At 33.8% G+C, this 21,088-nt stretch overlaps 1 protein-coding gene across 1 annotated transcript in view; it reads right to left on the bottom strand.

Annotated features, from left to right (window-relative positions):
- C1H8orf88 (chromosome 1 C8orf88 homolog) overlaps positions 1-21,088 on the bottom strand; it is a 38,709-nt gene that overhangs the window by 3,755 nt on the left and 13,866 nt on the right. Inside the window, exon 4 of the mRNA XM_045981687.1 lies at positions 15,777-15,852. Within this exon, the coding sequence (XP_045837643.1) occupies positions 15,777-15,852 (76 nt within the window). The remainder of the gene's footprint in view (positions 1-15,776; positions 15,853-21,088) is intronic.

The raw sequence follows: 21,088 nt of genomic DNA, 5'->3' as shown, positions 1-21,088 counted from the left end.
TCTGAAGTGGAGGGTAGTTGTGTGAGACTGAAACGTGAGATTAAAAGACATTTCAGAAAACAAAGAAAACTAAAAATGTGTAACTAGTAGAGTTAATCTGCAAGAAATGCTCAAGGAAGTTTCTCAGGTTGAAAGGCAGCGATACTACACAGAAACCTTAATACTCAGAAATGAAGAATAAAAGAAGAGTAAATAGCTGAATAAATATAATGGTCTTTTCTCCCCTCTAAATTTTATGTGTGTGGATATTGAAAGCAAAACTTATGACACTGTCTAGTGGAGATATGATACAATAACAGCAAAAAGGTGAGGGCAATGGAGAGGAGGGAAGAAACCTACACATGGTTGCAAGGTTTTACCATCATCATTCTGCATGAAGTAGTATAATATTAACAAGTACAAGTAACTAATCCCTAGACAAACAACTTAAAAATACAAGAAAATATAGCTAAAAATCTGATATAATCAAATACCAAGAAAAATTCAAAAATATCCAAAAGAAAGCAGAAAAAAGGGAAAAACAGGACAAACAGAAAATAATGAAAGGCCTTAATCCCACCATATCACCTTAAATATTAATGGTCTAAACAAGGTGTCAACAAACTTTTTTCTGTAAAAGGCCTAACAGTAAATATTTGAGAGTTTTGGGACATAAAGTCTCTGTCACAACTGCTCAGTATAATAGTGCAAAAGCAGCTACAGAAAAGCATGTGGCTGTGTTCCAATAAAATTTAATTTCCAAAACAGGGATTTGAACTAAGGAACATGGTTTGCTCTTAGGTTAAACACCGTGATTAAAGGCCATAAACTAACACAATGGATTAAAAAAAGAAAACCTTACTATTATATGCTGCCTATAAGACATATATGGTTGAAAGTTAATGGATATAAAAATATATACCATGCAAAAAGTAGGAATAAGAAGACAGAAATGGCTATCTTAATATCAGCTAAAGAGAATTATTGATGTGCCGTGCCAAATGACAAAGTTTCAAAATACATAAAGGAAAAAATGACAAAAGAAATAGACAATCCCACAAAAATATCAAGTAATACAAATTATCTCCTCAGCGCTTTATAGAACTAGACCAAAAAAAAATCAGAAAATACTTAGATCTGCACAATATCAACCACCTTGATTTAACTAACAGTTATAGAAACTATATCAACAACTGCAAAGTACAGATTATTTTCAAGCAGACATGATAAGAGTCACCAAGACAAACCAGGTGCTGGGCTATAAAATAAGTCTCAATAAATTTAAGGGGCTTAAAAAAAACTCAAAATCAAACAAGAAGGCATTACAAATAATACCATACAAAAAATCATACATAAGAGAATTCTATGAGCAATTATCCATCAAACAAGTTTGACAGCCAGTAAGAAATGGACAAATTCCTTGAAATATAGAAGCTATCAAAACGGAATCACAAAAAAGAGAAAATGTGAACAAATTATTAGTAAGGAGATTGTATCAGTAATCAAAAAACCTCCCAACAGGGCGCCTGGGTGGCTCAGTGGTTTAAGCCGCTGCCTTCGGCTCAGGTCATGATCTCAGGGGCCTGAGATCGAGTCCCGCATCGGGCTCTCTGCTCGGCAGGGAGCCTGCTTCCCTCTCACTCTCTCTGCCTGCCTCTCTGCCTACTTATATCTCTGTCAAATAAATAAATAAAATCGTTTAAAAAAAAAACAACAAAAAAAAAAACCTCCCAACAAACAAAAATCCAGGACCAGATGAACTGAATTCTATCAAGCATTCAAAGAAGAATTAATACCAATCCTTCTGAAACTCTTCCAAACTCTTATAAACTCATGAGACCAGCATTACCCTGATACATGCTTTTCTCAAAGGATCCCACAAAAAAATTCAGGCCTTGATGAACATGGATGCAAAAATCCTCAACAAAATATCAGCAAAAAAAATTTAACCATACATTTAAAAGATCATAGTGGAAACATACAGAAAAACATCCCTCAACGTAATAAAACCCAAGGAGGATAAACCCACAGTTAAAAGTATACCCAATGGTGAAAGTTGAAATCTTTTTCTCTAAGATCAGGAACAAGATAAGGATGTCCACTCTTCTCACTTTTATTCAGCATTGTACTGGAAGTCATAGCCACAATGATCAGATAAGAAATACAAGGCATCCAAATTGGTAAGAAAGATGTAAAACTGTCACTGTTTGCAGATTACATGATACTTTATATGGAAAACCCTAAAGACTCCCTAAAAAAATCTATTAGAAAAAGTGAATTCAATAAGATGCAGAGTACAATTAAAATACAGAAATCTATTATGTTTCCATACACTAATTACAAATTATCACAAAGAGAAATTAGGAAAACAATCCCATTTACAATTGCATTAGAAAAATAGGAAAAAATAGGAATAAATGTAGCCACGGAGGTTAAAAAAAAACAAAAACCTATACTCTAAAAAACTATAGCACACTGAGGAGAGAAACTGAAGATGACACAAATAGACAGAAAGATATTCCATGCTCACGCACTGGAAGAACTGATATTGTTAAAATGTTCATATTATCTAAAGCAATTTACAGATTTAATGCAATTCCTACTAAAATACTAATTGCATTTTCACAGAGCTAGAACCAAAAAATCCTAAAACGTGTGGAACCAAAAAAGACCATGAGCAGCTAAATCTATCTTGAGACAGAACAAAAACTAAAAGTATCACACTCCAATTTCAAACTATACTACACAAAGCTATGAAACTATTATGGTATCTGCTCCAAAAAAAAGACCTACAGATCAAATGGAACAGAATAGGGAACTCAGAAACAAACCCAAACTTACATGGTCAATTAATTTATGATAAAGAGTTAAGAATACACAATGGGGAAAAGACAGTCTCTTCAAGGGGGGCCTGGGTGGTTCAGTTGGTTAAGCCTCTGCCTTAACATTGAGCACTGGCAGGCTCCCCGATCAGTAGGGAGTCTCCTCCTGCCCTTCCTTCTCCCTCTGCGGCACCCCGCACCCCACATGTGTGCTCTGGTGCATTCTCTCTCAAATAAATAAAATCTTTTAAAAAAAAACCAAACCATGTTATCTTCAATATGGTGTTGGGAAAACTGCATAGCAATATACAAAAGAATGAAACGTGACTGCTTTCTTACCCCATACACAAAAATAAACTCAAAATGGATGAAAGAGCTAAAAGTAAGACTTAAAACCACAAATCTCCTAAAATAAAATAAAAGGTAATAATCTCTTGGACCTCAGTCTCAGCAATATTTTTTTAGATCTGTCTCATTAGGCAAGGGAAACAAAAGCAAAAATAAAGAATTGGGACTACATCAAATTAAAAAGCTTTTACAAGGCAAAAAGAAACCAACAAAATTAAAACATGACTTATTGAATAGGAGAAGATATTTGCAAATGATATAACTAATAAGAGGTGAATATCTAAAATATATAAAGAACTCTACAACTCAACACCGAAATAAATCCAATTAAAAATGGGAAGAGAACCTGAATGGACATTTTCCCAAAGACTTACAGATGCAAAAAGACACATGAAATTATGCTCAACATTTAAGCATCAGAGAAATATAAATCACAACCACAATGAGCTATCATTTCACTTCACACCAGTGTGAATAGCTGGTATATCAAAAAGACAAAAAATAACGAACATTGACAAGCATATGGAGAAAAGGAAATTCATGCAATTTGTGAGAATATAAGTACAGCCACTATGAAACATAGTATTGAAGATTCTTCAGAAAATTAAAAATAGAAATAAAAAATCCAGCAATTCCACTTCTGGGTGTTTACCCAAAAAAAACAAAAACAGTATTTCAAAAATATATATGTACCTCACACTCACTGCAGCATTATTTACTTATATAATAAATAAATATTTATTATTTACAATAGCCAAGATATGGAAGCAACCTGTTTACTGATATGGGAATGGGTAAAGAAAGTGTGGTGTGTATATATAAACACAATAAAATATTATTCAACCATAAAAAAGAATGAAATCTTGCCATTTGTGACAATATGGATGAACTTAGTATTAAGTGGAGTCAAATATGTCAAATGGAGAAAGACAAATATGGCACAACCTCACTTACATGGAATCTTAAAAAAAAAAAAAAAAAGTGTTACAGGTCACTGAAGGGATTGGAGGTTGCCAGAGTCAGGGGTGGAACATATGCAAAGTGGGGAAGGAGGTCAAATGGTATAAATTTCCAGTTATAAAATAAATAAGTCATGGGGATAATATGCATGATGGTGACTATAGTTAATAATATTGTACCATACATATGAAAGTTGCCAAGAGAGTACAACATGAGAAAAAAAATTTGGAACTATGTATGGTGACAGATGTTAAGTAGACTTATTGAGATGGTCATTTCCCAAAATATACAAATTGTTGGATCTTTATGTTGTACACCTCAAACTAACATAATGTGTATGTCAATTATATTTCAATAAAACAATACTAAAGAAATAAATTTAAGAGACTTGAAATCATACAGACTATATTCTCTGACAAGAAAATTATGAAAACTATAATAAATCCAGAAAAACTTCAAATATCTTAGAAAGTAAATAGCATGCTTTAAAATAATTCACAAGTCAAAGGTAAAATAATGAAATTAAAAATATTTTAAAGTGAATGACACTGTAACATCAAAATTTGTGGATTATATCTAAAGCAGTGCTCCAATAGAAATGTATAAATTCTTATAAGAAAATAGCTACAACAAATGACCTAAAAATCCATTTTAAAATGCCAGAAAAAGAAGAATAAAGCCATAGGAATAGAAAGAAGTTTGTAAGTAGGTATCACCAAAATAGAAAATATGTAAAATTAAAATGCCAAAAAAGCTGGCTCTTTGAAAAAGAGAAATGAATTTGACAAATCTGAGACTAGATTCATTGATGCAGAAAAGAACACAAAAAAACAAATGCTGAGGATCAAAAATGGATTGTCCAGGGGCACCTTGGTGGCACAGTTAAGTGTCCTGCTCTTGGTTTCAGCTCAAGTCAATCTCAAGGACATGGGATCAAGCCTCATGTCCAGCTCTGCTTAAGATTCTCTCTGCCCTCTCCCTCTCTCCCCACCACCCCCTTCTCCCTCTCTAAAATACATTTTTTTTAAAAAAGAGATTGATCTCAGATTGTACAGATATTAAATAGAAAATAGGAGATATTATTCAATCCAACTCATTTGACACCTTGGATAAAAAGGATATACTCTAAGTTTTGGTGTGGACACATCTTTTTTTTCATTTCTCTTTGGTAGAAAACTGGTAGTGAAACTGCTGGGTTTATAGTACTTTGGAAATCAGTATCTCTTAGAATTGGTATAACTAAAAAATCATATGAACTGTCAATACCAAGTGTTAGCAAGGACTAAAAGCATCTAGAATTTCCAGATATTTCTGGTGATAGTCACTTGGAAAAAATGTGTCATGAAATTAGGCATATATATTTACCATGTTACCTAGGAATCCCACCCGAGAGAATGAAAATGTATGTCCATACAGAAACTTTTACAGGAATGTTCATAGGAACATTATTCATGCTTTCCAAAACTGAAAACAACAAAAATGTCCATCAACAGGAAAAAAAATCAACAAAATGTGGTATATCCATACAATGAACATACTTACTCAACAATAAAAACAAAGGAACTACTGATAAGTCCTACAACATAGATGAGCCTGAAAAACATTATGTTAAGTGAAAGAAGCCATATGTAAAAGATTTATTGTATGATTACATTTATATGAAATGTCCAGAAAAGGCAAATCAATAGAGAAAGAAATGATTAATATTAGTTGCCTGGGAATGGGTGCTGACTGTAAATGTGGACAGGATGCTTTTTGTGGTGATAAGGATGTTCTAAAACCATACTGTTCAAATGGTCACACAACTCTGCAAATTTACTTAAGAAGACAATAAAGTATATACTATAGTTAAAATGGTGTATTTTACAGTATGTAAATTATTCCTCAATAAAGATCTTTTGTTTGTTTTTGTTTTGTTTTAGATTTATTTTAGCAGCAGGAGGAACACAGAGAGAAGGGAGAGAATATTAAGAATTAAGAATATTAAGAATATTAAGCAGATTCCACACTGAGCAGGGAGCCCAACATAGGGCTCAATCTCAGGACCCTAAGATCATGACCTTGAAATCAAGAGTGAGATGCCTAACCAAAGGTGCCACCCAGGTGCCCCAATAAAGATCTTTTAAAAAGGAATAGGCACTGCAGGCTAAGGATTCTGAACTTAGAGAATGAAGAAGAGAAGGACAGACTAGGCAGCTCTTGCTGCTGTAGTGCCACATATAAAAGCTGAATAAGAATTTTCCAGTGATGGAAATTACTTGTAACCTTTAAAAGAACTAGTGGCTAACACTCAATTCCAGGTTGTTCTCTGGACTGTGCTGCCAGATAAAGAAATTGGAGAAAGCTATTAGGAAGCAAAACCAAAACAATGAGAAGATGGAAAATAAAAAAGAAAATATAAGAAAATTACAGAATCAAGTAGACTAATATCACTAGTATCTGACTATATAACAGGCATTTCAGGAAGAAAATAGAGAAGATGGAGATGAGAAAATTATCAAAGAAATATCCACAAAATTCCACATCAAAAGAACTGAAGTGCACCAACTGCCCAGGGGGTGAAAAATGAAGTTGAAAAAAAAAACCTACATAAAGATACATTAGGAAATTTTTAAAAAGCAAAGATAAACACAAAATCAAAATACTTCCAAAGCCAGTAAAGCAAAAACAAAAAGCAAACCAAAACAAGGCCATTTATAAGTACTAGAAACCTGAATGGCACTGAACTTTGTAGAATTAAAAGCCAATTAATATAGCCTGCTGGAAAATGAAGCAAAATGCCTTAAAACTTTAGAATGAAAATAATTTCAACCTGGAATTTTGTTAATCAAATATTTATATTTATATTTAATCCATACAATGAAAACTCAGCTAGTTCTGTATGAATGTGCGCTCCCAAAGTAAAGTCTCCTGAGGATGAAGACTCACTCCCTGCCTTAGGAAGTTTTCACTCAGCAAGTTTTGATAATACTACCAAGCAGAATTCTGCAATTCTCCTTTTCCTCCTCCTCCATAGCTTTATTGAAGTATAATTCACATATTGTAAAATTCATTCCTTTTGAGTGTGCAACTAAATGATTTTTAGTATATTTACAGAGCTGGGAAATCACTGCTGCCACAGTCTATTTTTAGAGTATTTGTATCAACTACCATCTGATACCTCATTCCCGTTTGCAATCACTCTTCACTCCTAATCCTATCTAAGCAATCATTACTTTCTTTCTATGGATTTGCCTTTTCTAGATATTTTATGTAAATGGAATCAAACAATATCCAACCTTTGGTGTCTGGTTTTAGAAGTTCATTCTACCTAGAATTTTCTATCTAACCAAAATATCAATCAAGTATGTTATTAGTACATTTTCAAATACACAAATTCAAAGAATTCACAAACCAATACCCTTTTTTTGAAGCCCCTGGAAAATGTACTGAGCAAAATGAGGAGGTAAATCAAAAAAGAAAACAGGAGTCAAGACTGAAACAAGAGACTAAGTCAGCAAAGCAACCAAGAAAGAAACCCTGAAAGTTTCTCTCTCCACCAGAGCAACAAACTGTGAAAAACCTCCAGAACCAACTTCTTCTGAATTCTGGAATCAAAAGCTTACAAAACCAGAAGAATGCTTAGTAAAAAACAGAACAGCTAAATTTGCTACACAATTTTGTGGCATTTTAACTTGCCTGAAAACATCTCCCCAATCCAGCTTGGCAATGGCTTTGAAAACAGCTGCTCTCATTCCTGGTACAGGTTCCCAGTACTGGAGAGAACAGTGAGTAGTGCAAATCATATTCTGAGAAAACTGCGGTTGTTCATTTTGACCTATCTGGTGGCTCCCTAAAGAACCATCTCAAAGGATTTGCCTTTAACTCACCTAAGAACTCTCCAGGGCCTGAGGCTGCTATCTGAATCCACTTGTTGAAACACTTAGAGGGAAATGTATTAGCCAATTCCATCTGGGAGAAGGGATAACAAAGCAAACAACAGGAAAACCCAAAAAGTTTAAGAATAAAGATTAGGGTAAAACATGCTTTGGGGAATAAGGGCACAGAAAGACTCAGATGTTCCTAGAAATCTAGAAGGCTACATGCAACATAAAGGCTAGGCGCATGCTCATAGAGAGACTTGAGAAGGTCCTAAGCTGTCACCTCTAGCTGACCTTCCGGTTTCTCAGGAGCAAGAAGTCAAAAAATAGCTGTAAACTGCCTGATCAAGTATTTACTAAAGGCACAGCCCAACACGCATATGAAAGCCATATGCAAAGATGAGGGGGGGTTCTTTTTCCTTTTATGTTTTTTGGTTCTAGGTATTGAAGGAATTCTCTGCCAAATCACCAGGTGACCATGCAGAAATCACAATGGAGATTTGAGTGGCCACATATAACAAACACAGACTTTACATTAGCTCACAAAAGTCACTAGATATACAACAAAAATTACAACAAGGTGCAACAACAAACCCTTAAAAAGGGAGAAAGTCTGATTCCAGAGTTAATACATTATACTCAAAATACTCAATTTCCAAAAACAACAAAATACAATGCATGCAATGAATGAAGAATGTATGGTCCATACATAGGAAAAAAAGAAATTAATAGAAACTTTCTCTGAGGATACAGAGATATTGGATTTACTAGAGAAAAACTTTAAACTATTTTAAGTATGCTCAAAGAACTAAAGGAAACCCCATAAGAAAGTGTCTTGCCAAACAGAAATTATCAATAAAGAAACAAAAATTATAAAAAAGAACCAAACAAATTCTGGGGAAGAAAGTACAATAACCCTTAAAGTGAAAACCACTAGAATGGTTCAATAGCAGATATGAGCAGGCAGAAGAAAGAGAGCAAATATAAAGTCAACTGACATTACCCAGTCTGAGGAGTAGAAAGAAAGAAAAATGAAGAAGAATAAATGGAACCTACGATATTTGTGGGAGCACAGCAAAAATACCAACAAATGCATAATGGGAGTCACAGGAGGAGAGGTTGAGAAAGGACAAAAAATATTTTAAGAAATAATGTCAGAAAACTCCCTAAATTTGATGAAATACATACACTGACACAACCAAGAAGCTCAATGAACTACAAACTGAATACACTCAAAGAGGTTCACACTGATAAGCATTATAAGCAAACTGTTATAAGACAATCCTTGCCTTAGAAAAAGTGCTAACGAGAATCCTTAAATCTGAAATAAAAAAGTACAAAGTAACTGGAATCCGCATTGAGAAGTAAACACCAGTAAACCTAACTACACTGGCAAGTTAAAAACTAGTATCAATGAATTTTTGGATGTAACTCCTCTTTATTTCTATATGACTTGAAAGACAAATACATAAAATTACAGAATTATAAATCTATATTAATAGATTACATAACATTTGAAGATGGAATTTGTGACAATGGCATTATAAGGTGGGATGAAACTACATGGGGAAAATTTTGTATAATGTTGAAACTAAATTGATATTAATTCACACTAGATTGTTATAAACTAAATAATTCCTCAGTGCAACTCTAGGAAAATAACTTCAAAATATATAATAAGGGATGTGAAAAGGAAATAAAAATATGAGAATTTATTAAACACAAAAGAAGGTATTAATGGAGGAAATGAAAAACAAAAAAGATACAAGACTTATAGAAGACAAATAGCAAGGTGGGTGGAGTTAGTCCTTCTTTATTAGTAATTACAATTAAATGTCAGTCATAAACACTCCAATTAAAAGGCAGGGATTGGTAGAATGTATTAAAAATATGATCCAATTATATGCTGTCTGAAGATACTCCAAGTCCAATCACAAAAGTAAGTTAAAAATGAATGAATAAAAAGATGTTTGATGCAGACAATAACTAAAAGAGAGCTGGAGTGAGTATGCTATAACAACAGACAAAAACAGACTTTAAGGCAAAAATTGTTACAAGAGATAAAGGAGAATATTATACAATGATAAAAATATCAATTCATTAAAATGATAACAATTAGGAACATATATTACCTAACAACAGAAGGGAAAATGACAGAATTGGAGGCACACACAGAATTTAATAACAGGTGGAGATTCCAAGGACCCCACTTTCAATAATGAACAGAAAAACTAGACAGATCAACAAGGAAGTAAACAGAGCATGAACAACATTATAAACCAACTAAACCTAACAAACAAATACAGAACACTTCACTCAAAAATACCAGAATGTACATTCTTCTGAAGTACACATGAAACTCTCTCCATGATGCACCACGTTAGGCTACAGAATAAGTCTTAATAAATTTAAAAAACAATGGTATCATACAAAACATTCTGACTATAAAGAAATGAGAGTAGAAATCAATAACAGAAGTAAAACTGGAAAATTCACAAATATGTGGAATTTAAAAACATATGCTTAAACCAATGGATCAAACAATAAGTAACAGAGGACTGAGAAATACTTTTAGACAAAAGAAAACAAAGACACAACATACCAAAATTTAAGGGATACAGAAAAAGCAGTGCTCAGAGCAAAATTTCTAACTACAAATGCCTATATTTAAAAAGAATAGCTCAAATCAATACCTAACATCAAACATTAAAAAACTAGAAAAAGAAGAGCAGACTAAATTGAAAATTAGCAGAACAAATGAAATAATAGAGTAAAGATAGACAGAAAAACAATAAATCAACAAACAAAAGTTGATTATTTAAAAGGATCAAAATTGACAAAAATCAACTTGAAAAAGGCTCAAATTACTAAAATAATGAGTAACAAAGATTTTGTATCCTACAGTTTTAATGAATTAATTTATTAGCTCTACTAATTTTTCACATGTACTACACTTGAGGATTTTCTATGTATAAGACTGTGTCATCTGTGAATAAAAATAACTTTACTTTGTGCTTTCCAATTTGAATGTCTTTTCTTTTTCTTGTCTAATTGCTCTGGCTAGCACTTCCAGTATAATGTTAAATGAAAATGGTGAAAGTGGCGATCCTTGACTTGCTCTTGATCTTAGTAGGGGGAAACTTGCTTTCTTTTACCACTATGATGTTAGCTATGGGCTTTACATATATACCCTTTATTATGTTGAGGAAATTCCCTTTTATTTCTTGCTTGCTGAGAGTGTTTATTAAGACAGTATCAGATTTTGTAAAATGGTTTTTCTGCAACAATAGAGATGGAGATGTATTTTTTTTGTCCCTGCATTCTGTTAATGTGGTGTATTATACAAATTGATTTTCACATGTTGAACCATCCTTTCATTCTTGGGATTAATCCCACATGGCCATGATATGTCATCTTTTTACTATGCTGCTAGGTTTGGTTTGCTGATATTTTTGCACCTGTATTCTAAGGATTACAGTTTTCTTTTCACAGGATGTCTTTGTCTGGTTTTGGTATCAGAATAATACTGGCCTAAAATGATAGCTGAGAAGTGTTCCTCTTCAATTTTTTTAAAGAGTTTGAGAAAGTAGTGTTAATTCTTTGTTATATGTTTGGTAGAATTCACCAGTGAAGCCATCAAATCCTGGATTTCTCTTTGTTAGGAGATTTTTTTTATCTCCTATCCCCATCCTGTCTATGTGTTTATTTAGATATTCTATTTCATCTTAAGGAAGTTTTAGTAATTTTTCTATTGCACTTAGGTCATCTAATTTGCTGGTATACCCTTAACTGTTCGTAGTATTTTCTTATAATCCTTTTTATTTCTCTAAGCTCAGAGTAATGTCCCCATACAAAATCAGTTGTATTTTCTACATTATCAATGAATAACAGTCAAAAAAAGGAAATTAAAAAAATAGTTCCAAAAAAAAAAAGAAAAAAAGAAATCAGTTCCATTAGTATGACAAAGAATAATTAGGAGTAAATTTAACTGAAGAGGTACAAGACTTTTACACTGAAAACCAAGACACTGATAAAACAGAGATTGAAGTAAATGTAAATATACTCCATGTTCATGGATTGAAAATTTTAATACTGTTATAATCCCCCAAAGTGATCTACAAGTTCACTATCATCCCTATCAAAATTCCTTTTGAAAGAAAAGGAGTCTTTTCTGCAGAAATGGAAAAGCTGATTCTAAAAATCACATGGAATTACAAGAAACCCCAAATAACCAAAACAACCTTGAAAAAGAACAAAGTTGAAGGCTCATACTTCCCAATTTCAAAACTTACTGTATAAAGCTATAGTAATCAAAACAATGTGGTACTATTTATAGCACAAATAGATCAAGGAAACAAAATTGAAAGTCGAGGAATAAACACATACTCCTATGCTCAAATGATTTTCAACAAAGTTGCCTAGATCATCCAATGGAGGAAAAAACAGTCTAACAAATGGTGATGAGACAACTGGATATCCAAGGCAAAATAAAAAAAAAAAAAAAAAGAATTTGGGCTTATACTTAACACCATATACAAAAACTACTTTAAAATAGAAAAAAAAAAAAGACCTAAATATAAGAGCTAAAACTATAAAACTCATAGGCATAAATCTCCATGACTTGACATTTGGCAATGATTTCTTAGACATGACATCAAAACCATGAGCAACAAAAGAAAAAAGAAACTAGACTTTATCGAATTTTTTAATTTGTACAGATAAGTAAACTATCAAAAGTGAAAACTCTAGTGTAAGACAAAATATGTGTAAACAATATATCTGATAAGTATATATCTGATAAAAGCCTAGTATCATACATCTGATAAAGGTCTTATATATATATATATATATATATATATATATATATTTGTATTTGAGATATATATATCTCTCTCTCTCAAATACCTTATATACACCTACACATGTGTGTGTGTGTGTGTGTGTGTGTGTATGGAGGGGAAGAAAGGAAGTGAGCATGCGGGCAGGGGGAGGGAATTGGCAGAGAGAAAACAGATGAAAGTCTAGTATCCAAAACTCATAACTCAATCACAAAAAGAAAATAACCCAATTAAAATATGATCAGGGACTTGGATAGACTTTTTTCCAAAGAAAAAAATGCAAATGGCTAATAAGCACATGAAAAGACTCTCAAAATGATTAGTCATTAGAGCAATAAAATCAAAATCACAATAAGACACCACTCACACCCACTGAAATGACCAGAGTGAAAAAAGATCCTAAGGGTACCTGGGTGACTCAGTTAAGTGTCTGCCTTCAGCTCAGGTCATGATCCCAGGGAGTTGGAATGGAGCCCCACATGGGACTCCCTGCTTCACAGGGAGTCTGCCTCTCTTTCACCTGCCAGCCCTCCCCATGCTCCTGATCTCATTATCATGCTCTTGCGCACGCGCTCGCACTCTCTCTCGCTTGCTTGCTCCCTGTCTCAAATAAAATCTTTTTTAAAAATTAAAAAATATAAAGAAAATTTTAAAGATCCTAACAAAGACATCAAGAAAATGGAACTCTCACAAATTGCTACAGGGAAGGTAAAATGGTATAGCCACTGTGGAAACCAGTTTGGCAGTTCCTCAAAAAATTAAACACAGAATTACCACATGACTTGGCAAGTCCACTCCTAGGTATATATCCAAGAAAAGTGAAAACAGGTGTTCAAACAAACACCTGTCCACAAGTTTTCAAAGCAACATTATTCATAATAACTAAAAGTTTACAACCCAAATATCCATCAACTGAAAGTTAAACAAAATGTGACATATCAATACAAGAAAATATCATTTAGCCACGAAAAGGAATGGAGTATCGATACATGCTATGCATGGATGAACCTTGAAAATCTTATGGTAAGTGAAAGAAGCCAGACAGAAAAGGTCACATATAATATAACTCCATTAGAGATGTCCAGAGTAAGTATATCCATTAAGACCAAAAGCAGATTAGGGTTTGTCAGTGACTGGGCAAAGGGGAGAATGGAAAATGACTACTGAAAGGGTATGAGGTTCCTTCTGGGATTATAAAAATGTTCTGGAACTAGATAGTCATGATGTTTGTACAACTTTGTACTAAAAGCCCACCAAATTATACATTTTAAAATGGTTTATATGGTGATTTATGGTTCAATTTAAAAAGGAGAAAGAAGAGGTGACTGGGTGGCTCAGTTGGTAAGCAGCCAACTCTTTTTTTTTTTTTTTTAAGATTTTATTTATTTATCTGACAGACAGAGATCAAAAGTAGGCAGAGAGGCAGGCAGAGAGAGAGGAAGGGAAGAGGCTCCCTGCTGAGCAGAGAGCCCAATGTAGGGCTCAATCCCAGGACCCTGGGATCATGACCTGAACCGAAGGCAGGGGCTTATACCCACTGAGCCACCGAGGTGCCCCAAGCAGCCAACTCTTGATTTCAACTCAGGTCATGATCTCAGGGTCCTAAGATTGAGCCTCGCATGGGGCTCCACACTCAGCACAGAGTCTGGTTGAGATTCTTTCTCCCTCCACCTCTGCTCCTCCACCAGCTCGCATGCTCTCTCTCTTAAATAAAAAAAAATAAAAATAAAAACAAAACAAAATAAAATAATAAAATAAAAATATATAAAAATTAAAAAAAGAAAGAAACCAAAGAATCACAATGTGATATCCCAAGAGTAAAAGTACATTCCAGGACAATAGTACTGAAAAGTAAACTGTCCATACTTGAACAGGATAATGGAGGATTCTGAAAGAAGTATCCTTAAGGGGAAAGAAATACCAACTGATATATTTGTGCATAAGAAAAATACTACAGTAAGTGTCACAGAGTTCTTGGAGCATTTAAAGGGAAAAGTTAATAGCGGTTGCAAAGAAAAACAATGCAAACATTAGCTCCAAGAAAAATGATGGATTGTATGAAATAGATATGCACCTCTTGGCTAAGCAACAGTATTTATACAAAGGGTGATAATTCAGTTAAAACTGAAACTTGTGAAATAACTAATGATAGGGAGGGAAGATGAAAGAGTGAAGAAGTGAGGGAACTGATGTAGAAGACCTAAATTTTTATTTTGCAAAATAGAATGCCAATATATAAAAAAAAAAAAATTGGAAACATTTAAATGGGTTAAATACAAGAAGAAAAAGCTAATATTTTCATAACTTTTAAATTATATAGACTGACCAAAAATTGGAAACTAAATAAATAAATAATTTTTATTTTATTAAAAAGTAGTCAATGCGAAGAGACTACTGGTTATACCCAAGAGCAGTTCTTCCCTTTTGCTTCAGTAGCAGAATTAGTGGGCTACACAGCTAAAGATTACATTTTTCAGTCTGCTTTGTACAGCATGACTAAGCTCTGGCCAATGAGATATTAAGTGAAAGTGACAGATGCTGCTTATGAATCATACTTTTAAGGAGAACTACCTTTCCTTTTACCTCTTTCCTGATGGCTAGACAGGGAATATGGTGGCTGGAGGAAAGGCATTCATCTTGGGCAATGAGAGAGAGCCACACATTAAAGACGGCAAAGCAATAAGATTGAGTCCAATAACAATTCACCGGAGCAGAATGAATACACCAGCTCAATTATGAGCTATTATAGAAAATAAAAATACAGAAACAAGCTTCTGTCTTGTTTAAGACTTGTTACTATAGTTTCTCCCATAAAGCAGTCAAACCTATATAGCATTTCTAATATAGACTGAAATCCACCCAAAAACTATATTAAAATTTCTTATGTACATAAGGTTTGCAACTAGGCAACTATTAACAGGAATGCTAAGATTTCCTTATGAAATTTAGGAATTATGGTAAAAATTTACCTTTTTTAACTGGAGATTGATGTTGCTGTTGTTCATTATGACCTTGTGAAAAGGCTTGCATTCCATTCGTCTTACACTATTAAAAGAAAAGAAAATATACTTCTTAACTATGGCTTAAAAATTTTATATAACTTTTTTTTCCCATTCCAAAACTATTTTCCTTAACAATTAAAGTATTAGTCAAAGCATATTTCTGGCCTGAAAGATAAGCAATCTTATAAAAAAGCTTATTAAAAATAAGCAAAAAAAAAATCTTTTAAAATATATTCACATATATCTTTAACAATTTTCTCCCTGATTTTTTAACTAACCCTTTTGATTCCATGCTTACCAAGAAATACCCTGATTACAATTTAGCTTCTCATAAATCTCCCTAACATATATGATAAACTAGTAGAACCAATAAGAAAATATCCAGGACAAGACAGTAAGATTTCTCATGATAAAATAATCTTTTTTCTGATTTTATAAATGTTTCACAAATTTAGTCAATACAATCTATCCTTAAGATAATTCTCTTACACTGACAAAAATCAGTTTGCAAACAGTAGGCCATACTCTGAACCATGGTAATTCATTAAGGTAGGTTTCCCTGAAGACATCTATCCTGAAAAATGAACATCTCTCCTCTATCAATCACCATAGTAGCAAGTGTAGCCCATTCCTTAAATATCTGCAAATTCTACCAAGGTAACTCTGCAAGAAGTCAGGAAGATTAGTTATCTAGCCCTATGACACAATGAAGAGTAATATGACTTTACAATACTGAGTCATCAAAATAAGTTACCAGAAAAAAAATCAAATTTTAAAATCTTTATTTTTAATTAGAGGTAGGAAAATATGAAAGTGTCAAAGATTTTCTCCAAAATCTTTGATTTTCTCCAAAGTTTCTCTTCCTGTTAGATTTAATAAACAACATGAACTACCATATGGTCATTTTTAAAAATTAATTTTTTAAATTTGAAAATTTTAGCAGAGGCACATTTCACTAACACAAAAATGCAAGACCTAAAATCAAATTCAAAAGTAAATTGTAATCTGTATCTAAGAGAAAAAAATTTTTAAAAATAAACAAACATATTCATAAATAAATAAATAAATATAAGAAGAAAACACTTAGGGATAAATTTAACCAAGGTGGTGAAATATTTGTATAAGGAAAATTATGACACTAAAGAAATTATAGATGACATAAATAAATGGAAAGATATCCTATGTTCATAGATTGAAAGAATATTGTTAAAATATCCTTACTATCGAAAGTGATCTATAGATTCAATGCAATCCCTTTCAAAATTCCAGTAGCATTTTTTTACAGGTAAAGCAGTCCTAAAATTCATATGGAAAAACAAAAGACCATGGGTAGCCAAAGTAATCTTGAGTAAGAACAAAGCTGGAGGCACTGCACTTCTTGATTTAAAACTATGTTACAAAGCTATAATAATCAAAACACTGTAATACTGTCATAAAAAGACACATAATGGGACAGCTGGCCTGACCTCAGGGTTGTAAGTTTGAGCCCCATGTTCAGTGTAAAGATTACTTAAAAATAAGAGCTTTTTTTTTTAAAAAGGTTTTATTTATTTATTTGACAGACAGAGATCACAAGTAGGCAGAGACTTGACAGCCAGAGAGGGGAGGAAGCAGGCTCCCCACCGAGCAGAGCAGAGAGCCCGATGTGGGGCTCGATCCCAGGATCCTGGGAACACAACCTCAGCCAAAGGCAGAGGCTTTAACCCACTGAGCCACCCAGGCACCCCCAAAATAAAAGCTTTAAAAAAAAAAAAGACACACAAATCTGTGGAATAAAACAGACAACCCAGAAATAAACCCACACATATACTCAACTAATCTTTGACAAGGGAACAAAGAATACACAAAGGAGAAAGGATAGTCTCTTCAAAAAATAGTGTTGAGTGGCATCTGGGTGGTGCAGTCTGTTAAGCAGCTGCCTTCAGTTCAGGTCATAATCCTGGGGTCCTGGGATCAAGCCCCACATCAGACTCCTCAGTGAGGAGTCTGCTTCTCCCTCTCCCTCTGCTGCTCCACCTGCTTGTGCTCTCTCGCTTACACTCTCTCTCTCAAATAAGTAAATAAAATTTAAAAAAAAAATTAGTGTTGAGAAAAGTGGATATCCACGTGCAAAAGGAATTGTATCCTTATCTTATACTACACACAAAAATAAACTGAAAATGGATCGAAACCAAATACAAGACCATAAAAACCACAGAAGAAAACATGGAAAAAGCTCCTTGATACTGGTCTCGGCAATTATTTTTTGGATATGACATCAAAAGCATAAGCAACAAAAGCAAAAATACGTAAACTGGACTACATCAAACTAAAAAGTTTCTGTACAGCAAAAGCAGCAACCAACCAAATGAAATGGCAACAGGAGAAAATATTTGTCAACCATATTTCTAATAAGAGGTGAATATCCGGGTGCCTGGGTGGCTCAGTGGGTTAAGCCACTGCTTTCGGCTCAGGTCATGATCTCAGGGTCCTGGGATCGAGTCCCACATCCGGCTCTCTGCTCGGTGGCGAGCCTGCTTCCCTCTCTCTCTCTCTCTGCCTGCCTCTCTGTCTACTTGTGCTCTCTCTCTCTGTCAAATAAGTAAATAAATAAAAATCTTAAAAAAAAAAGGAGGTGAATAACCAAAATATATAAAGATCTCATATAACACAAAAGCAAAATAATAATAATAATCTGATTTAAAAATGGGCAGAGGACCTGAATAAACATTTTTCCAAAGAAAAGATACAAATGGCCAAGAGGTACATGAAAAGATGCTTGACATTTGTAAATCATCAAGGTAATGCAAATCAAAACTATAATGAGATACCACTTCAATCTGCTAGGAAGGCTGTTATCAAAAAGAGAGAAGTATTGGCAAGAATGGGGGGAAAAAGGAATTCTTGTACAACGTTGCTGGGAATGTAAACTGGTTGAGCCATTTTAGAAAACAGTATGGAAGTTCCTCAAAAAATTAAAAATAGAACTACTGAAGGATCCAGCAATCCCACTTCTCGGTATATATCCAGAGGAAACAAAAGCACAATCTTGAAGATGGTGCATTCCCATTCATCAACTGAAGCATTATTCATAATAGCCAAAATAAGGGCATAACCTATATACATATCAACTGATGAATGGATAAGGAAATGTGGTAGATACATTAGATTGACAGATGGATGAAAAATATATAAATATAATATTATTACTCAACCATAAAATAAGAAGAAAATTCTGCTATATGTTACAACTCAGAAGATATTATATTAAGTGAAATAAGCCAGACACAACGACAAATGCTGTGTGATCTCACCTAGAAGTGAAATGGTAAAAAGTCAAACTCATAAAATTAGAAAACAAAATGGTGCTTGCCAGATGCTAAGGATAGGGGGAATGGGGAATGCTGGTCAAAGAATACAAATTTTCTATTACAAGATAAGTTCTAGAGACCTAATATACAGCACAGTGGTTATAATTAATATTATATTACATACCTGAAATTTGCTACTAGAGTAGATCTTAAGTGTTCCCCATTATATACACATACAAACTCGGTAACTATGTGAGGTGATGAATGTGTTAACTTGATTGCTATAATCACATCAAAATGTATACATGCATTAAATCATCAGGTTGTATACCTTTACAAAAAATCATGTTGTATAACCTAAATATATTCAATTTTTGTCAAAAAATTGAACACCTCAAGAAATCTGGAAAAAATTGTATGTCATTTCTGCATATATTAGCAACTCAAAATACTGATTATTTCAAATCTTTCATAGCATGTAAGAGAGTACATCTACTAAAATTTTATAATATTTTTCAATATAATCTTACAATAAAATCATAATCTTACAAATTTTATAATCTTACATAATAAAACTTGAGAACTCTATAATAAAAATATGCAGAGTGTGTGATGGAAGGAATGAGTAGGAATATCAAACTTGGCTTTAAAATGTCAGGAACGGGGCACCTGGGTGGCTCAGTCGTTAAGCATCTGCCTTCGGCTTGGGTCAGGATCTCAGGGTCCTAAGATCTGAGCCCTGCATTGAGTAGGGCTCCCTATTCAGGAGGAAGCCTGTTTCTCCCTCTCCCACTCCCCTTGCTTGTGTTCCCTCTTTCACTGCCTCTTTCTCAGTAAAATCTATTTTAAAAATATCAGGAAGGGCTTTACATGATGCTTGGAGGATAAGTGGTAGTTAGACTGGCTTGACTAGTGAAAAATGAATGTTTATGGAAGAAAAGAACAGCTTTCTGTTGGGAAGCATAGGGTAATATGACTAGTTTAGGAAATGGAAAACTGAATAGGCTTGAGTAAAGCAAAATAAATACCAGGTCTTTTTTATTTTTTTCAAGTCAAGGCTCTTTGCCATTTATGGTACATTACCCAATATTCTGTTTAGCTTTTTTCATATTTAGAGCAAAAATGTTTCTAGCTCCTCTAACTCATCTTAAACAAATGTACACCACTGAGATAACAAAGGAGAATGAGAAGAGGTAAATGCATATCAAACTGCACTCCTAGAATAAAAGTTAAACAGGAAAAAAACTAACTCACTGACAGTTCATTTATGTAGTATACCAGAGCTCCTATAAAACAATGGGGGTGGGGGGGAAGCCTGTAATAAGGAATGGGCAAAGGCCAGGAAATGGTAATACAGAGGAAAATTCAAATTATTGGGGTTATTTTCAGATTTTTAAAAAGATTTTATTTATTTATTTTAAAAAGAGAGAGAGCATGAGCAGTGGTTGAGGAGAGCAGAGGAAGAGGGAGAGAGAGGGAAAGAATCTCAAGCCAACTCTGCTGAGCGCAGAGTCCAACAGGGGCCTATATCTCAGGATACTGAAATCACAATCTGAGCTGAAATCAATAGTCAGATGCTTAACCAACTGAGCCACCCAGGCACCCCTCAAATTACTCTTAAATAAAAAGATGGCTACTAAATCTTGACATTCCTCCCCCATCAACAGGTAAACTCTTTATCTCCTCCCCTTGAATCTGAGCAAGTTCTGTGACTGCTCAGACTGATCTAATATGGCAGACATGACACTTAACTGATTTCCAGGCCTTAAAAATCTCACAGCTTCCACCTTTTATCTTTTAGAACATTAGTCATGGAATCCAGACATGAAGCTGTTAAAAGCGCAGGCCACTTGGAAAGATCATTTGTAGGTGTTAGGTGTTCCTTCCATTCCACTGAAGCAGCTAAATCCTAAGCCAACAGTCAGCATCAACTGCCAGCCATTTAAGTAAGCCATTTGGCCATCAAGTCAAGACTTTAAATAGACTCCA

The sequence above is a fragment of the Meles meles genome, chromosome 1, assembly GCF_922984935.1.
Source record: "Meles meles chromosome 1, mMelMel3.1 paternal haplotype, whole genome shotgun sequence".
Classification (NCBI taxonomy): Eukaryota; Metazoa; Chordata; class Mammalia; order Carnivora; family Mustelidae; genus Meles; species Meles meles.
Note: the sequence above shows the minus strand (reverse complement) of the source record. Positions and strands in the feature narration are given on the sequence as shown.